Source organism: Tupaia chinensis, unplaced genomic scaffold (genome assembly GCF_000334495.1).
Source record: "Tupaia chinensis unplaced genomic scaffold, TupChi_1.0 Scaffold000132_1, whole genome shotgun sequence".
In the NCBI taxonomy this organism is placed as follows: Eukaryota; Metazoa; Chordata; class Mammalia; order Scandentia; family Tupaiidae; genus Tupaia; species Tupaia belangeri.
Window position 1 is genome coordinate 1,726,954 of NW_006159601.1, and position 19,574 is coordinate 1,746,527.

Below are 19,574 nucleotides of genomic sequence, written 5' to 3' on the forward strand. Positions count from 1 at the left end.
TTTTGGCTCAGGTTTTTCCTCTCAGGTTAGCATAACTTTGTGAATGTTCCCAGCCACCAAGTGAGACCAGAGGTCACTGCCTATACTTCCTGTCATGACTCCATGACAGGCAATTGACAATAGGTGCTGAACACTGTTTGATGATTTTACTTAGAAGTGAAAAAACAAAAATAAAGGAAATGGAAGCTGTATAAAGAGATCCTTTCCCAAATCCTTCATTGAGTCAGGGTATCACTTCCATTTGGTAATTTTTTTTCAATCAAGTGTGTCACCAGAGATATTGAAGGAGACTGATCAATGTTTTCCTAGAACTACATTTTGTCATTTTCCTTCTCTGATTGAAGTCTCTTACCATGGTTTAAAGCAGTCCTACTGACACATCGTGAATGATGGGTTCTGAGATGCATCTTAAGTAACTTGGTATTATTAACACTGTAATTAAATTATGGCAATAATTTATTTTTAACAAATTAATTAGATTGTGTTTGTTAAGTGAAAACTATACATTATTGTTTCGGACTAAGTTGCTGCTCTGTACCACTAGACCAGACCAAAATGGAGTCACTCATGCTATTAATAAATGCCACATCATCAAACTGACTCTTTAAGGAAGCTGACAGTTCCCAAAATAGGCCAGTTTTGTTTTTCCCCCTGAAAACAGGAGACTCCAGTCTCTGTGGGTCAGCACTGTAAGGAAATACACACATCTGTGGCTTTATCAGGGATGAGCATCCCAAACAGCTCAAGATGCTGCCTGGACTCATCGACCTCGTCTTAGGAACATCCTCTTGTCCATTCCTCCTCTGCCTTCTGGAGTCACGGTCTCCAGCAAAGTGACTCGGATCACTGCTGGTACAAGGTTCTCAGCTATTTTCCTTCTCATCTGTGACTCTGCCTTTGAAATCCCCCTGGCATCTGAAGGCCAGCTCACACATCGCTCCGGGCAACTTGGACCCTGTACTGCCTGGGTGACAGGGCCCAGGAAGTGTCTGTGTTGCTTCGCCTTGGCCTTCTTTTCGGCTGGTCTCTTGTCACCACTCCTAGCGTCTCCACAGATTCTCTTGGTCGCTGAGAAAAGGACAGAACCGCAGCAGAGGAGGGGGCTTGGGCGCAGCCTGGAGCCTACCTTACCTTCCGCCAAGGGAACACGTCCGGGCTGCGGACGGAGACGCACTGCAGGTGCACGTGCCAGCCGGGCGGGGCGGGGCGCGGCCCTCGGCCCTCGTCCCGCTGCCCCTGATGCCCTCGCTCCACGTGCCCGCAGACTGGCACACCTGCTGCTTGAGAGGCGCGTAGTGACAGCGACAGCCACAGTGCGGGACTCGGGGCCCTTCGGCCGACCTGGCGCTGGTCATTTAGAACATGCGGACCAGGTGCACCTCTGCGCCCAGCGGCGCGGTCGGCGTCTCCCTTCGTCGGGCGCTCACTGCGGCCCGTCTGTCCCACACCGCGGCCCCGGGCGCCCCGGTCTCCTCGCCCGGCTGCTTTCCCGAGCTCGCTGAGCTCACGCGGCAGAACGCGGCCCACGTCCGGCCTTCCTCGCGAGTGCGCAGGGCTGACCCGGGCAGAGCCGTAGCGCAAACGCTGCGGAAGGGCCAGTAACGCCAACCCGGCAACGCGCGGTTGCCTGGCCAACGGACCCGACGTTTGGCTCCTGGCGCCTGCGCGCCAACCCCTCTTTCCCCGCGCACGCGCACCTACTACTCCGCGCCTGGGGGCCACCCTGGCTCTCTGCGCCTGCGCACCTCTCTCTTTCAGCTTACCCAGCGCCTGCTTGACAGGCCGCGAAGGGCCCGCCCCCTCGGCCGGAAGCGGAAGTAAGCTCTGTGGCGCGGCTTAGGCGGCCGAGGGCGGAGCGGACGCATCTGCTGCGGGAGCTGCGCACATCTAGGGAGGGGTGGGCGTCCCGGGAGGCCTCGGCGGCTCGCGGCCTCGCGGGCCATCGTCTTCGGTCCACGGCCGCGCGGGGGCCGCGACCTCGCTGCGCTCGGACCCCGGCCGCGGCTCCTTGCCCGACCTGCCGGTCTCGGTGTCATCTCTGAACCGATGCACCTGTCCCTTCGGGCCGCGCACTCTGCTGGTCGCCCGAGGAGCGGCCTGCAGCCTCCCTCGTGTGTCCCCGCGTTGCCCTTTCCCCTCCGGCACCTCTGTGGCATCTCGGTGTGTCGTTGTCTGGACTTCGGGCAGAGCCCTGGCGGCGTTCCCGACCTCGACACCCCTCGTCTGACTGCTGCCCTGCTCTGTCCTGGAGCTGCCAGGGCCCACCGGCCCGCCCGCCGGCTTCGTTTCAAGACCACCTTTCCTCCCGGGCTTTCGTGTCATTTCTTAACCACCTCATCTTTGAGACCGAAATCCGGCCTGCCGAGAAGACTGCTGTAGGTGGTGTCGGAGGCCACTTGCTTTTTTTTTAAAGCATTCTGAGTTCTACCCCACCCCTGAACTTGAGCCTGGTAGCATTTACGGGGCAGCTGTATATAAATCTAATGAAGTTCAGGCGTCAGGCCCCTCGCCTTTATATGCCCCTAAGGCACTGGGCTTGGTCTCGTGTTTATGCTCTGTAGCATTTGAAAGAGCAACCTCAAACGGTGTGTTTCAGGCACTTCACGGCGTGATATCTGCACCGTGGCTGTTTGAGGTTTGCGTGACTGGCCGCCTCCTGCTCCTTCGCCGTGCGGGCGCCTGTCGTGGTGCCTGGACGGGAACAGCTGGAGCGCGGCGTCAGTGCCTGGTAATACGGCGCTGGGACTCCTTCCCACCCGTGTCCCTGCTGAGTTGTCGCCTTCCAGGAGGTTGGTGGTGAGGAGGGTCCACTTCATTGAGGTCACCGAAACTGCTCTTAGCTCTGTGGGAACTAGGTTATAGACTGTAGACGTGTATTCAAAAGAATTTATTGCAGCCTTTCTTTTTTAACTTTGAAAATAAAGCCATCCTAATAACTCATATAAATTCATTACATGTATTTTAATTTATTTTTTAGACATCAGTTTCTTTGTAAGATGTTGTATTGAAACAACCTTCAGAGATTCACGTGTTACTTAAAGTTTGTGTAACTACAATAGGATTTGGCTGACTCTGGCTGGCTAATTGGACTTCATCCAGTCCACTCTTCCTTCTTGACAGTATGCTTTGTTTTGCCTAGCCAAATATAGTATCTGTTCTGTCTGCAGGGGGGGATACACACACACACATATATGTATATACATACACACCTATACGTACACACATATGTGTGGGTATGTATACACATACCTATATGTGCACACACACACATATAAAATGAGGCTTTTTTTTTAATGTCAGAGGGTGGGACCAGCAGATAGCGTAACGGCTACATTGCTGGACTCCCATGTAGTTGACCGCAGTTCGAGTCCTGGACCTGGTAGCTTAAACTCAAGCCGGGTGCATGTGTGTACATGCCCCAGATCCCAAGAAGAGAATGGAAGAGAAGGGATTGCAGCACGGCCATCCCCCCAGGGAGTGATTTCTCGCTTTCTGTCCTCTGACTCTCTGTCTTTCTGGCACTTGCACATGCCCTATAAAAACCTCCCCAAAAAAAGAAAAACTGTCAGAGGGTACGTGCCAGAGAGGAGGCATCCCCAGTGCAGCCCGAGCATACTGCAGCCTATTTCCTCTGTTTCCCCATCTCTTCACGTACCTGGCTGCACACACATTGCCAGGTATGTTTTCCAACTGTCAGGGCTGGGATTTGAACTGTGGTTGGCCATGTGGGATTTGGCTCCCAGTGCTTAACAGTGCTTTGGGGTGGGCCCTATAATGTGCTTTTGAAAGATATTTATTTATTTATTAGTTTTGCTCTAGGGTGTGTGTGCTTGCCTCTGCTGGAGAGAAACAGAAAGTAAAAAATCTCACTCCTTTGTCCCGGGAGGCCTCGGCGGCTCGCGGCCTCGCGGGCCATCGTCTTCGGTCCACGGCCGCGCGGGGGCCGCGACCTCGCTGCGCTCGGACCCCGGCCGCGGCTCCTTGCCCGACCTGCCGGTCTCGGTGTCATCTCTGAACCGATGCACCTGTCCCTTCGGGCCGCGCACTCTGCTGGTCGCCCGAGGAGCGGCCTGCAGCCTCCCTCGTGTGTCCCCGCGTTGCCCTTTCCCCTCCGGCACCTCTGTGGCATCTCGGTGTGTCGTTGTCTGGACTTCGGGCAGAGCCCTGGCGGCGTTCCCGACCTCGACACCCCTCGTCTGACTGCTGCCCTGCTCTGTCCTGGAGCTGCCAGGGCCCACCGGCCCGCCCGCCGGCTTCGTTTCAAGACCACCTTTCCTCCCGGGCTTTCGTGTCATTTCTTAACCACCTCATCTTTGAGACCGAAATCCGGCCTGCCGAGAAGACTGCTGTAGGTGGTGTCGGAGGCCACTTGCTTTTTTTTTAAAGCATTCTGAGTTCTACCCCACCCCTGAACTTGAGCCTGGTAGCATTTACGGGGCAGCTGTATATAAATCTAATGAAGTTCAGGCGTCAGGCCCCTCGCCTTTATATGCCCCTAAGGCACTGGGCTTGGTCTCGTGTTTATGCTCTGTAGCATTTGAAAGAGCAACCTCAAACGGTGTGTTTCAGGCACTTCACGGCGTGATATCTGCACCGTGGCTGTTTGAGGTTTGCGTGACTGGCCGCCTCCTGCTCCTTCGCCGTGCGGGCGCCTGTCGTGGTGCCTGGACGGGAACAGCTGGAGCGCGGCGTCAGTGCCTGGTAATACGGCGCTGGGACTCCTTCCCACCCGTGTCCCTGCTGAGTTGTCGCCTTCCAGGAGGTTGGTGGTGAGGAGGGTCCACTTCATTGAGGTCACCGAAACTGCTCTTAGCTCTGTGGGAACTAGGTTATAGACTGTAGACGTGTATTCAAAAGAATTTATTGCAGCCTTTCTTTTTTAACTTTGAAAATAAAGCCATCCTAATAACTCATATAAATTCATTACATGTATTTTAATTTATTTTTTAGACATCAGTTTCTTTGTAAGATGTTGTATTGAAACAACCTTCAGAGATTCACGTGTTACTTAAAGTTTGTGTAACTACAATAGGATTTGGCTGACTCTGGCTGGCTAATTGGACTTCATCCAGTCCACTCTTCCTTCTTGACAGTATGCTTTGTTTTGCCTAGCCAAATATAGTATCTGTTCTGTCTGCAGGGGGGGATACACACACACACATATATGTATATACATACACACCTATACGTACACACATATGTGTGGGTATGTATACACATACCTATATGTGCACACACACACATATAAAATGAGGCTTTTTTTTTAATGTCAGAGGGTGGGACCAGCAGATAGCGTAACGGCTACATTGCTGGACTCCCATGTAGTTGACCGCAGTTCGAGTCCTGGACCTGGTAGCTTAAACTCACGCCGGGTGCATGGGTGTACATGCCCCAGATCCCAAGAAGAGAATGGAAGAGAAGGGATTGCAGCACGGCCATCCCCCCAGGGAGTGATTTCTCGCTTTCTGTCCTCTGACTCTCTGTCTTTCTGGCACTTGCACATGCCCTATAAAAACCTCCCCAAAAAAAGAAAAACTGTCAGAGGGTACGTGCCAGAGAGGAGGCATCCCCAGTGCAGCCCGAGCATACTGCAGCCTATTTCCTCTGTTTCCCCATCTCTTCACGTACCTGGCTGCACACACATTGCCAGGTATGTTTTCCAACTGTCAGGGCTGGGATTTGAACTGTGGTTGGCCATGTGGGATTTGGCTCCCAGTGCTTAACAGTGCTTTGGGGTGGGCCCTATAATGTGCTTTTGAAAGATATTTATTTATTTATTAGTTTTGCTCTAGGGTGTGTGTGCTTGCCTCTGCTGGAGAGAAACAGAAAGTAAAAAATCTCACTCCTTTGTGGGGGATAGCCACGCTGCAATTCCTTCTCCTCCATTCTCCTCTCAGGATTTTTTGGCACACAGGCATACATGCTTGGTATGATTTTCAAGCCTCCAGGTCCAGAACTTAAACTGTGCAGTTTGCCATGTGGAATCCACCTCCTTAACCACATTCCACCTGCTGGCCCAGGACTTTTTATTAGTAGTTTTAAATCCACCAGATTTGGGACCAGCAGGTGACGGAGTAGTTAAGGTGCTGGACTCACGTGGTTGACCATGGTTGGAGTCCTTGGACCCAGAAGCTTAAATCTCACACCAGGCGGGCCCAAGATTTCAAGAGGAGAGAATGGAGGAGAAGGAATTGCTGCATGGCCATCTCTCTGGAAGGTGATCTCTCACTTCCTCTTCTCTGTCTGGCAAATGCACATGCCTGATGGCAAAAATATCTTAAAACAGAACAGAAAAGAAAAGCACCATGTTTGAGAGGTAACCATCTTCTTTTTACAAATAAGGAAAGCAGTGATTTATAGGGTTAAATGATTTAGTCAATAAGTCAGGGCCTTTGTTAGTCAAGGAAATCCAACTCCTGAGCACATGTTTTCTTCCTAAACTTATTACTCAAGGAAGATTTGCTCAGGCTAGCCCTGAGTAGAGCACATTTAACCTCTGTGAGCCAGACTGTTCTCACTACATCTGGATGCCCTCCTGGTCTGCACACTTCAGTGTCTGTGTGCACACATGTGTGCTGGGCTATGTATGTGTCTTCAGCGCATCTGGATGCCTTCCTCGGTCTGCACACTTTTGTGTATGCGCACACACATGTGCTGGGCTGTATAGACGCAGGGTATTTGAACATGCCTTGTTACTCTTGCTTATGGCCTGTACGGGGACTCCTCTGCTATTCCTTGGGGGTGTTTTTGTGTGTGTGTGTGTTGGTGTGTTTCTGCTCTTAAAAAGGTTTTCTGTGCTTTTGCTCCCCACATTGTCAATCTTTGCTGTCAGTATGCCTGCCCGGAGTCACCCTTCCTGGACCTTTGCTATGGTGGCACCTGCAGCTCAATTTGGGGTGGAATCGGCCACAGATGAACCTGAGGGAGTGTCTCATGGATACGTCATTGCACTTCATTTTGAACTTCTCGCCTGTAAGTCCTTATAGTCCGGGTGGAGCACCGTAGGGCTGTCCAGATGCACACACACTCTCCTCTCCTTTGCCTCCAGGACAGGCATGCACGCTGGGCTTCTTCAGCTGCAGTAGAGCTGCAGTGGGCAGAGAAAGGCCCAGGGCAGAGACCCCACTCCATCCCCATAGTCCTGTTAGGGCCTCTTCAACTGGGCTAGTCCCAGTGCACATCCTGTGGGAAGGAGAGCCCTGGGGGGGACACGCCCTGCAGAGTGGTTCTGAGGTGAGTCTGTGGCCCTCCTGGCATGCACACGCCAACCAGGGGGTCTAAAGTGCAGCAGTGTTAGGCGAGGGGTGTGGCCAGTGAGATATCAGGCTTGGAGACAGCCCTCCTGTGAGACCCTGTCTGTGACTTTCCGACACACTGGCAGCTGCCCCCCCAGCAGCTACTGCTGCCTCCTCTGCCAGAGCATCTTGGACAAGAGGTTGAACAGAACAGATATGGAGTCTGATCCCGGCCATCGGCCCTGAGTGGACGTCTGCGCCTGGGTTTTGGAATAATGCGTGCATTTTCAAGTGTACAGTTGGGCATATTTTGACATATGTATTACACCGCCCACCCCCACCCCAGCTTTCCCCTCTGAAGGACTTTACCTCCTTTTGAGAGTCACCTTGTTTAGTGAGGGATCTGGCCTTCTGGCCATAGCCACAGCTGCTAGCAGGGAGCTGGCACACAGACTGGACTAGCACTTGGCGCGGGAACATGGGGTTGTGGACTTGGCACTCACATCCTGGGTGTGTCTGTGGGCACAGAAGATGGCCTGTGCCCTTCCGTGTCCCTTGGGGTAGGAAGTGGGGCTTTCTTTCCGCCAGGCTTGGGGGCTCTTCCTCTTCATAGTAGGAGGGGCGTAGGGCACTAGGCCACCAGGACGCCAGCAGTCCCCGTCTCACCTCCAGCCTCACCTGCCTCCATCAGCCCCTGGCTAGGCAGAGCAGTATTTCTGAAACTCACTCCCTTTTTTTTTTTTTTTGAGAGGTTTTTGCTATATAAGGTGCGTGCGCTCACCAGACAGACAGAGAGAGACATAGAGACAGAAAGCGAGAAATCACCCCCCAGGGGGGATGGTCACGCCACAATCCCTTCTCCTCCACTCTCCTCTCGGGATCTTGGGCACGCACGCACATGCGCCCGGCGTGAGTTTTAAGCCACCGGGTCCGGGACGTGAACCGCGGTCAACTACGTGGGAGTCCAGCGACATAGCCATTACGCTAACTGCTGGTTCCCGAAACTCACTCGCTTTTGAGCCTTGAACGCGTCCTTTCCCTTTGGGTAACCTGCTAAGGATTTTAAAGACCTTCACTCTCTGACCCATGTACTCCAACTGCCCCTCACCCCTTTTGTTCTTCCCGTTAAGACGCATTCTAGCTCTGCAAGTCTTCATTTCCATGTTCAGTGAACAAATTAATAATGTAAATTAAATTGCTTAATAGAACAGATGTTTATAAGCATCTTGGAAATATCCATTTATTAATAGTTTAAAAAGATCTCAACACAAAACACAGACAAATTTTTGAGGCGGTATATTAATTACCCTAATTTAATCATTATATAATTGTATCCATGGACTGAAAAACCATGTTGTACCCCCACAAATATGTACAATCATATATAGAAGGAACAACTAAAGCCTGAATTTATCTAGGTACATGCGTGTGATTAAAAATATTTATATAGGGACCAGCAGATGGTGTAACGGTTGCATCACTGGACTCCTACTTGGTTGACCATGGTTCGAGTCCCAGACCCAACAGCTTAAACTCATGCCAGGTGCTTATGCGTGCATGCCCATGATCCCAGAAGGAGAATGGAGGAGAAGGGATTGCAATGTGGCCATCTTCCCTGGGGAGTGATTTCTCACTTTCTGCCTTTCTAACAAGCACATGTGCCCTAAAGTAAAAATCTCTCTTAAAGGGAAAAGAAAAAAACCTCATGCCTGGTGCTTATGTTTGCATGTCCAAAATCCCGAAAAGAGAATGGAGGAGAAGGGATTGCAGTGTGGCCATCTCCCCTAGGGAGTAGTTTCTTTCTTTCTGTCTCTGTCTCTCTGGTGAGCGTTATGTGCCCTGTGGCAAAAATCTCTCTTAAAATAAATAAGATTGAGTTGCTAAGGTTTGAATGCATCCCCGAAAGGCCTGTGTTGGAGCTTGATTGGGGCAGTGTTAAGAGGGTAAAAACTTAACCTAACTGTGGCCCAGTGGTTATAGGAGCGAGATCCCACATAGACAGACAGCCTGTGGTTTGAGTCCCAGCCCCAATGGCTAAAAAAACACACTGGGTGGGTGTGCTCGTGGATCTGAAATCCTTTCAGAATGGAGAAGTGGACAAGAAGGGATTGTGGCGTGACCCTACCATCTGGTGCTCCCCCCCCCCCTTTCTGGCAAGTGCGCATGCCCCTGGCAATAAGAAAAGAAGGGAAGAGGGAGGGCAGGCTCTGGGAGATGATTAGGGTTAGATACAGTCATTGGGTGGGGAGGTCAAGTCCTGGCGGGCGTATAAGGAGGTGAGGCTCTCATCACGTGATGTCCCACACCACTGGGCCTCCAGGGCCCACGGCATGTATAAAGTTTTCGCTATAGGCCACTGGAGAGATACAGAGAGTAACAGAGATAGGGAACGTGAAAAATCACACCCCAGGGGGGATGGCCACACCTCAGCCCACTCTCCTCCATTCTCCGTTTGGGATTTTGTGCATGCGTACACAGGTGCCCAGTGTGATTTTCAAGCCGCTGCATCCAGAACTTGAACTGCAGGATCAACCATGTAGATTCCAGCACCTTAACCACCACACTACACTTGCTGGCCTTTTTTTTTTTTGGAGAGGTTTTTGCTATAGGGCGCGTGCGCTCACTAGAAAGACAGAGAGAAAGAGAGATAGAAAGTGATAAATCACTCTCCGGGGGGGATAGCCACACCGCAATCCCTTCTCCTCCGTTCTCCTCTCGGGATCCTGGGCACGCAAGCCACGAGGTCCAGGACGCGAACCATGGTCGACTACATGGGAGTCCAGCAACATAACCATTATGCTAACTGCTGGTCCCTCTAACTTCATTTTATAGATGAGTAGGACGCTTATGGAATGAAGTTCTTACTAAGTGGCAGTTAGAATTCACGTTTAGTTAAGTTCTGTCCTAGAACTCTTCTTTTCTTTCCTCCTGGGACCTAGCCATGAGGGAGTGTCTGGACCCCATGCCTGGCTATGCCCGGTGCACTGGGATGACCACAGGCTTTCTGCACGTCCCAGTCATCTTTAAGAACTCTGACACTTGGAATGGTGAGGAAGGCTTTTTCAAGACCATTAGTAGCAGAGTCAAATCTGGCCAAGTACCAGTCTTGTGAAGACAGCCAGAGAGTCACAGCCAATAAGCAGAGTGGGGTGACTGGCTCAGAATTTCTGAGAGGGGACATCAGGACTGGAAGGTTTCTTGCCGAGGACAATAGGGTGGTCACGCATCAGGGATGGGGGTCTTGTAAACTGCTAAAAGCCCAGGACTGAAGCCTGCTTGAGAACAGGATTGAGGATCTGGTGAAAGTCTGCTCAGGGAGAGCCTTCTACGGCTGCATGGTCCCTTCATTAGCTCGCTGACCTGCTGGCTTGTGCTTTCATGACAGTGGTCCCCACTGGGGACAGGTAAAGAATCATCTCTTGGCATTTGCAGTCCCAGTTCTCTGCCTGCTGGTGTTGAAGGGACCCGGTAAGCAGCAGTTTGACAGGGAGCTGGTGGGAGGCGGGCAGACTTGGGTGTCCCTGGCCAGTCCTGCCCAACAAATGCCTGCTGCAAGGAATGCAGGAAGAGGAGATGGCATGTCCAAGCTGCTGTTCGTGGGCGTCTTTAACAGGTTCACCCAGGGTGGCTCAGTTTTCTAACAGGACAATCTCTGACTTTGCACTTGACTGACTGACTTACTGCCAGAGGGCACATCCACTCCCTAGAGAGAGCGAGAGGAAGAGAGAGCGAGCACCGCTGAAGGTCACACCACAATCCCTTCTCAGTTTCTCCATCCCGTGGGGTTTGGGGCATGTGTGAACATGCACTCGGCATGTTTTTCAAGCTTCCAGAACTGGAACTTGAAATGTAGTTGGCCACGTGGACTCTGACTCCCTGAGCCACCAGCTAGCCCCAGGGTGCCCTTGCTCTGCTCTCTTTAGTTTGAAAGAGCATGTGCTCACTGGAGAAAGGCTGGGGGGTGAAAGCTCACCCTCTTTTAGGGAGTGGTCACGTTGTAATCCCTTTTCCTTCCTTTCATCATCCTCTTTGGGTCGTGGGCAGGCACACACACTTGCCTGGCATGTCCCCACTCCTTGTCTGGTGTGCAAGCCGGGCAGTTGGCCATGTGGGACCCAGCCACCTTGACCATCAGGTCGTACCCTGGCGGTCCTTCCCTGTGTGTTTGTGTTTTAGGTGTTTGCCATAGGGCATGTGCTCTCACTGGAGAGACAGAGAGGGAAAGTGAGAAATCACCCCACCCCCATGGCCACACCACAGTCCCTTCTCCTCTGTTGTCTTCTTGGGATTTGGGGCACATGCACACACACATGCACCCAGCATGGTTTTCAAGCCACTGGGTTCAAGACTCGAACTTCTGTCAGCCACATAGGAATCCAGTCCTAATCCCCGTGTCACCTGCTGGTCCTCAGAAACTTGTCTCTAACGTGGCTTACCTGGTGGATGGAAGCATGCATTCTGGCATGTCAGGGCTCTGAACCTACACCTGTATTTCAGAACCTTCCACTCATACTACAGACTGAAGTCCCCTCATATGTCATATGTATATTTTTTCCAGATATCTTGTAATTACTTCTAGAGAATAAAATGCCTCTATATGCTCTTAGTAATAAGAGGCCTAAAGTAAAAAAAAAAAAAAATATTACTTACAGTAATATCCATAGAGTTTTCTCTATCTGTTCAGATACTTTATTTCGTAGCACACCAGTGAGTGGGTTTTGTGGATAGTTACTGCTTTGACGATCCTAAAATATGGGAAGGCATCCCACACACATTCTGAACCCTTTTCCTACCCTCGTTTTCCTTAGCAGAGCACACCAGATATAACTCTTGGGTACTTTCTGATTAGAAATGTGAGAAATCATCATGAGAAATGGAACCAGGGCCGGCCTCACCTGTAAGAGGTCAGTTTTGCTCTGCTAGGATGAGAAGGGGGACATCTAACACGAACAGAGCAGAGAACTGAGCTTGACTTCCTATGAGACGAAGAGGGCATCGGAGAAGTCGCTGCTGACACATGCAGCTGTAGTAGAAAGCACCCAAGACCAAGGCCTTCCTGACTGGCCAGGGAAGGCAGGCAGCACAACTGTGGCAGACTCACACGTGGGCAGTGGCTGTGAAGAGGGCTTCCGTGTTCCCTCTTCCAGCTCTGGCTCTGCACACGCATGTATGTGTGTGCAGGCTTCTTACAGACTGGGCTGCCTGAACACTGGGTGCCACTTTCGTGCCAGGTATTCTCATGGGGAGGGAACCTGCAGGGGCTGGCAGCGGTCTTCGTTGGACCCCAGCTTCCAGCACAGAGCACAGTGAGGGAAATGGGGAAACCGCGTCAGGATGCAGCCTCCTGAGCTTGACCTCTGCCCTCCTGCACACCATCCACAGACCTCATAAAGCTGCTTGAGTGAAAGGGAGACAGAATGGTGGTCCAGGTGAGCGACCCCTGAGTGCCTTGTCTCACCTGTGACCAGCCCTGTGTTCTTGTGTTCCCATTCTAAAGCATATCCCCAGCTCCTGCATTGGAATCACCTCAGATAAAAGCTACTGTGGAGATCAGCTGTTAGCGTAATGGCTACATTGCTGGACTCCCATGCGGTTCACGTCCCGGACCTGGTGGCTTAAACTCATGGCGGGCGTATGTGTGTGTGTGCGCACGTGCACGTGCCCAAGATCCTGAGAGGAGAATGGAGGAGAAGGGATTGCAGCGTGGTCATCCCCCCAGGGGGTGATTTCTGTCTTTCTGTTTCTCTGTCTTTCTCTTTCTGGCGAGCGCACGCGCCCTATAGTAAAAACCTCTCCATAAAAAAAAAAAAAAAAAAAACAAAAAGAAAGCCACTGTGTTTCAGATGGACCCTTCCTAGGCAAGGTCCACACCCAGGGGTCAGACTGGAGAACCACTTTACACTTACCCTGTCGAGGCCCAGTTTCTACTTCAAAACCTCAGATACCAGGGCCAGCAGGTGGCGTGGTAGTTAAGGGTGCTGGATTCCCACATGGCTGACTGCAGTTTGAGTCCCGGAACTGATGGCTTCCTTTCTCGCTTTCTCTTTCTTTCTCCCTCTCTTTGTCTGTTCAAATTAAAAAATAATAACAAATGAAATTAAATAAATAATTCTTTAAAAAAGAAAAACGCCTCAGATATCTGAGTTATCCCTGTATCCCCAAGGAAAACTCTACACCAGTAATAGCCATTAAGGTATGTGGTACTTCAGAAAGTCTATGGGAAAGTATTAAAGTGTGAGTTTATCCTGGTACAAACATATTTTTGAAATACATACATAGTTTTTTTTTTTTTAGATTATGTATCTCCATGAACTTTTTGTACCCTGCATGTATATTTCATTAATAACTTAATGAGTAAGATTTCTCTAATCTTTGACATAAACTGACATACACTGTGTGCTGTTTTTGGTTTTCATTATTAATACATATCGGGTGTTGGGAAAGTGATGAAGCATTTTTGCATAGGAAAACAGAAAAATATGTCATGACTTTCCCGACAATCTATATTAAACAAATAACTTCATATTCTAGTACCATTAGGGACCAGGCCAGAGTTTACTTATTATCAGTAAGTTTTGTTTGTTTGGTAGTTGGTTGGTTGGTTTTGCCATAGGGCATGTATACTTGCTGTAAAGAGGGAAAATGAAAGTCACCCCATGAAGGGTGACCACATGCAGTCCCTGCTCCTTTTTTCCTCTCGGGATTTTGAGTACACACGCTCATGGGTCAGGCATGATTGTCAAGTGGGGCTCGAACTACAGCCAGCCATGTCAGAGTGCAGGGCCAGAACTGCCACGCCACATGCTGGCCCCACACTTCTCTCATGAGTGATAAAGAGAGCACCCCTACAGGATCTCATACCATGACCCTCCCCACGTCAGCCCGCCCAGGCAGGTCCCTGGACATGAACCTGGGACCTCCCGTTTGTCAGCCTTGCTCTGCCACACTCCAGCCCTACAATCTGTAACTTTTTTTTTTTTAAAGTCTTTTTAGGTTCTTACCATAGTGCAAGTGCAGTTGCTGGAGACAGAGAGGGAAAGTGAGAAATCACCCTCAGGAGGTATGGCCATGCCACAGTCTCTTCAGTCTCCTTTTGGGATTTTGTACACACACATGCCCTGGCATGATTTTCAAGCCACTGGGCCTGGACTTGAACTGCAGTCGACCATGTGGGAGTCCAGCATCTTAACCACCACATCACCTGCTGGCCCTCAGCAAATTCCTCTTTTTGGGTAGAGATTTTTGCTTTGGGATGTGTGTGGTTGCCAGAAAGACAGAGAGAGACAGAGAGACAGAAAGCGGAAAATCACCCCAGGGGGGATGGCCACACCGCAATCCCTTCTCCTCTTTCTACTTCAAAACCTCAGATACCAGGGCCAGCAGGTGGCGTGGTAGTTAAGGGTGCTGGATTCCCACATGGCTGACTGCAGTTTGAGTCCCGGAACTGATGGCTTCCTTTCTCGCTTTCTCTTTCTTTCTCCCTCTCTTTGTCTGTTCAAATTAAAAAATAATAACAAATGAAATTAAATAAATAATTCTTTAAAAAAGAAAAACGCCTCAGATATCTGAGTTATCCCTGTATCCCCAAGGAAAACTCTACACCAGTAATAGCCATTAAGGTATGTGGTACTTCAGAAAGTCTATGGGAAAGTATTAAAGTGTGAGTTTATCCTGGTACAAACATATTTTTGAAATACATACATAGTTTTTTTTTTTTTAGATTATGTATCTCCATGAACTTTTTGTACCCTGCATGTATATTTCATTAATAACTTAATGAGTAAGATTTCTCTAATCTTTGACATAAACTGACATACACTGTGTGCTGTTTTTGGTTTTCATTATTAATACATATCGGGTGTTGGGAAAGTGATGAAGCATTTTTGCATAGGAAAACAGAAAAATATGTCATGACTTTCCCGACAATCTATATTAAACAAATAACTTCATATTCTAGTACCATTAGGGACCAGGCCAGAGTTTACTTATTATCAGTAAGTTTTGTTTGTTTGGTAGTTGGTTGGTTGGTTTTGCCATAGGGCATGTATACTTGCTGTAAAGAGGGAAAATGAAAGTCACCCCATGAAGGGTGACCACATGCAGTCCCTGCTCCTTTTTTCCTCTCGGGATTTTGAGTACACACGCTCATGGGTCAGGCATGATTGTCAAGTGGGGCTCGAACTACAGCCAGCCATGTCAGAGTGCAGGGCCAGAACTGCCACGCCACATGCTGGCCCCACACTTCTCTCATGAGTGATAAAGAGAGCACCCCTACAGGATCTCATACCATGACCCTCCCCACGTCAGCCCGCCCAGGCAGGTCCCTGGACATGAACCTGGGACCTCCCGTTTGTCAGCCTTGCTCTGCCACACTCCAGCCCTACAATCTGTAACTTTTTTTTTTTTAAAGTCTTTTTAGGTTCTTACCATAGTGCAAGTGCAGTTGCTGGAGACAGAGAGGGAAAGTGAGAAATCACCCTCAGGAGGTATGGCCATGCCACAGTCTCTTCAGTCTCCTTTTGGGATTTTGTACACACACATGCCCTGGCATGATTTTCAAGCCACTGGGCCTGGACTTGAACTGCAGTCGACCATGTGGGAGTCCAGCATCTTAACCACCACATCACCTGCTGGCCCTCAGCAAATTCCTCTTTTTGGGTAGAGATTTTTGCTTTGGGATGTGTGTGGTTGCCAGAAAGACAGAGAGAGACAGAGAGACAGAAAGCGGAAAATCACCCCAGGGGGGATGGCCACACCGCAATCCCTTCTCCTCTATTCTCCTCTCAGGATCTTGGGTGTGTGTGCACACACCCCCAGCGTGAGTTTAAGCCACCAGGTCTGGGATGCGAACCACGGTCTACTACATGGGAGTCCAGCAACATAGCCATTACACCAACTACTGGCCCTGGTCAGCAGATTCTTAAAAGATAGTCCTGCGAGGGTGACTTTCCCCTACCTGGTACTTTATTTATAATGTCCTCACTTGGAATTAGAGCTTATAATTTTTACCTGTCTAGGCCATTTCACGGATGAAGGCCTGCGCTGGGAGCTCCCAGCTGTCTGCTCACTGGTGAGGTCCGCTTCCTCAGAGCTGCACCGTTGTAGTGCTAGTCACCACGTGCCATGCCAGCCCCGTGTCTAGGGAGGCCATGTTCGTCTTGTGCTGCTATTCGTATGCTCAGGACTTGCTGTTGTATTTACCAAAGGATATGAAGCCCTGGTGACTTTAAAGAAAATTCTAGTGAGAAAAAAAAAAAGACCCTGAAGATAAAAGATGTCATTGTGACCTTTTTTTGACCATTGCTGGATGGCATTGCCTCCTTGAAGAACATCCAGGTGTGTCTTTTATGTGAGGGCATCTTATTTCTGTTTAAAGTACTCTGCTTATATTTTCCCAAAGTCTGCATGCTTACTCTTGAACTACTTAGCATCTGTATTTAAATTTTAGAACAGGCAGGGCCAGCAGGTGACATAGGGGTTAAGGCTCTGTACTGCCAAATGACCGACCATGGTTCAAGTCTCGACCCAGTGGCTTGAAAACCACACCAGGCATGTATGTGCATATGTGCCCAAAATTCTGAAAGGATAATAGAAGACAAGGGATTGTGGTGTGGCCATCCCACTGGGGGGGATTTCTCTCTCTCTCTCTCTCTCTAGCAAGCACATTTTGGCAAATCCTAAAATAAAATTTAGAATGAGGAATTTTTTAGTCAGTCAGCCAGTCATTATCTCAAATGTTACAACTTTTGGCATAGTGATTTTTTCTATGGTTTTTCTCTTTGTATACGGCACACATGCTCGCCAGAGAGACAAAGGGATAGAAAATGAGAAATCACCCCCCAGGGGAATGGCCACACCCCAATCCCTTCTCTTCTTGGGATCTTGGGCACACATGCATATGTGCCTGGTTTGAGTTTTAAGTCGCCAGGTCCTGGATTTGAACTGTGGTCAGCTACGTGGTAGTCTTGCAACATAACAATTATGCCATCTACTGGTACCTTTTTATGGTTTATTTAACATGTTGAGGTGTGCTTGATACATAGTTACAGTGCATAGTTAGGTCAGTTTTAATGTGTGTGTATACCCACAGGACATTACCACAGGCAGTGCGCCTGTCACTCCCCAAAGTGTCCCCCAGAACCCCTTCCTCCCATCTGTCCCATCCCAGACAGCCACTGATCTGCGTTCTGTCCCTACAGATTAAGTAGCTCATTGAACTAGAATTTTATATAAATTGAGCCGTATCATAGGCATTCTTTTTTTGTCTGGCTTCTTGGAGCAAAATTATTTTGAGGATCATTTATGTTGTGTCTCAGTTTGTGTTTTAGGTTTCCTTTTTTTTTTTTTTTTTGGAGAGGTTTTTGCTATAGGGCGCGTGCGCTCACCAGACAGACAGAGAGACAGAAAGCGAGAAATCACCCCCCAGAGGGGATGGTCACACCGCAATCCCTTCTCCTCCATTCTCCTCTCAGGATCTTGGGCACACACGCACACGCACCCGGCGTGAGTTTTAAGCCACCAGGTCTGGGTCACGAACCACGGTTGACTACGTGGGAGTCCAGCGACATAGCCATTATGCTAACTGCTGGTTCCCTGTGTTTTAGGTTTCTAAAAATATTGTCTTATTTGAGTTTCTGGATGGAAAATAACTACTTCTTTGAAAACTGTGCATTTATTTTTGCTGTGCATTTATTTTTGCGTTCCTTTTTAAAATATATTGGATAGGGGCTGGCAGGTGGCATGGTGGTTAAGGGCACTGGACTCCCATATAGTTAACCACGGTTCAAGTCTCAGACCTGGCGGCTTGTTTTCTTACTTACCCTCCCTCTCTCTTTCTCATTCTGTCCTTCTCTGGTCAAATTAAAATAAATAAATAAGTAAAATAATTCTTAGACAGATATGTCATGGGTAATAGTCTTAGTGAGAATCTTAGCGGATTGCTTGCACTGTGTTGGCTTTGTGGAAGTCTGTCCGTCTCGGATAACCAGCACACTCTTTAGGTAAAGTCTCTCACTTACTTTAGCTGAAAATGCCTTAGGCTTATTTGAAATGCCAGTGGGTCAAGCTCATTGGCAGGAGCTGTTGGAAGTAAGGTGGTGACTTGTAACTGCTGCCATGTATTTGCTGCGCGAGGTGCTGTGTGTCCAGTGGTGATGCCGTAGTCACTGATTGCACATCCTTTTCTTTGCAGACCCTCCGTCTTCGTTATGGGTGTGAGAGGCTTGCAGGGGTTTGTGGGGAGCTCCTGCCCACACGTGTACACGGTGGTGAACCTCAGGGCGCTGGCGGAGCATCACCGCAGCAGGCACCTGGGACATACCCCCACCATCGTGGTCGACGCCATGTGCTGTCTCAGGTACTGGTACACGCCGGAGTCCTGGATCTGTGGCGGCCAGTGGCGGGAATACTTTTCCGCTTTGCGAGATTTTGTGAGAGCGTTTGCGGCTGTTGGGATCAAGCTGATATTCTTCTTTGATGGCATGGTGGAGCAGGGTAAGCGAGACGAGTGGGTGAGACGCAGACTCAAGAACAACAAGGAGATCTCCAGGGTGTTCCGTTACATCAAGTCGCACAAGGAACAGCCAGGCAGAAACATGTTCTTCATCCCCTCAGGCCTGGCCATATTCACCCGGTTCGCTCTGAAGGCCCTGGGTCAGGAGACTGTGTGCTCCTTGCAGGAGGCAGACTACGAAGTAGCTTCTTACGGCCTCCAGCATGGCTGCCTTGGGATTCTGGGGGAAGACACTGACTACCTAATTTATGACACTTGCCCTTACTTTTCAATCAGTGAGCTCTGCTTGGAGAGCCTGGAAACTGTCATGCTCTGCAGAGAGAGACTCTGTGAGAGTCTGGGTCTCAGCCTGGCGGACCTCCCTCTCCTCGCCTGCCTGCTTGGTAATGACATCATCCCAGAGGGCATGTTCGAAAGCTTCCGGTACAGGTGCTTATCTTCCTACACTTCTGTGAGAGAGAACTTTGACAAAAAAGGTAACGTTATCTTAGCTGTATCATACCACATATCTAAAGTTCTTCGCTTGCATCGAGGTGAGAAAAAATTAGAAGAGTTGCTGCCTCTGGGACCACACAGAGCTCTCTTTTACAGAGGAATGGCATCATATCTTTTGCCAGGACAGAAATCGCCATGGTTTTTCCAAAAATCCAAAGGCATAATAATTTCAGACAAGCAGGTAACATCTGTAAGTTCAGACCCTGAGTCCAAGCCGCAGGCACCCATGTGTACAGACCCTGAGTCCAAGCCAGAGGTGCCCATGTGTGCAGACCCTGAGTCTGAGCCAGCAGCGCCCATCTCTGTGGACCCTGAGTCTGAGCCAGGAATGC

General features: G+C 49.7%; 1 protein-coding gene across 2 annotated transcripts in view; it reads left to right on the forward strand.

Annotated features, from left to right (window-relative positions):
* Window positions 1–1,806: 1,806 nt before the first annotated feature.
* The window catches only part of FAM120B (family with sequence similarity 120 member B), a 70,295-nt gene continuing 52,527 nt past the window's right edge, over window positions 1,807–19,574 (forward strand). The window contains exons 1-2 of one of the 2 annotated variants that reach the window (XM_027770411.1): window positions 1,807–1,891; window positions 18,427–19,574. In XM_027770411.1, the coding sequence (XP_027626212.1) occupies window positions 18,443–19,574 (1,132 nt within the window). In that variant the 5' untranslated portion in view covers window positions 1,807–1,891; window positions 18,427–18,442. The remainder of the gene's footprint in view (window positions 1,892–18,426) is intronic. The other variant, XM_027770410.1, reaches the window with a different exon arrangement.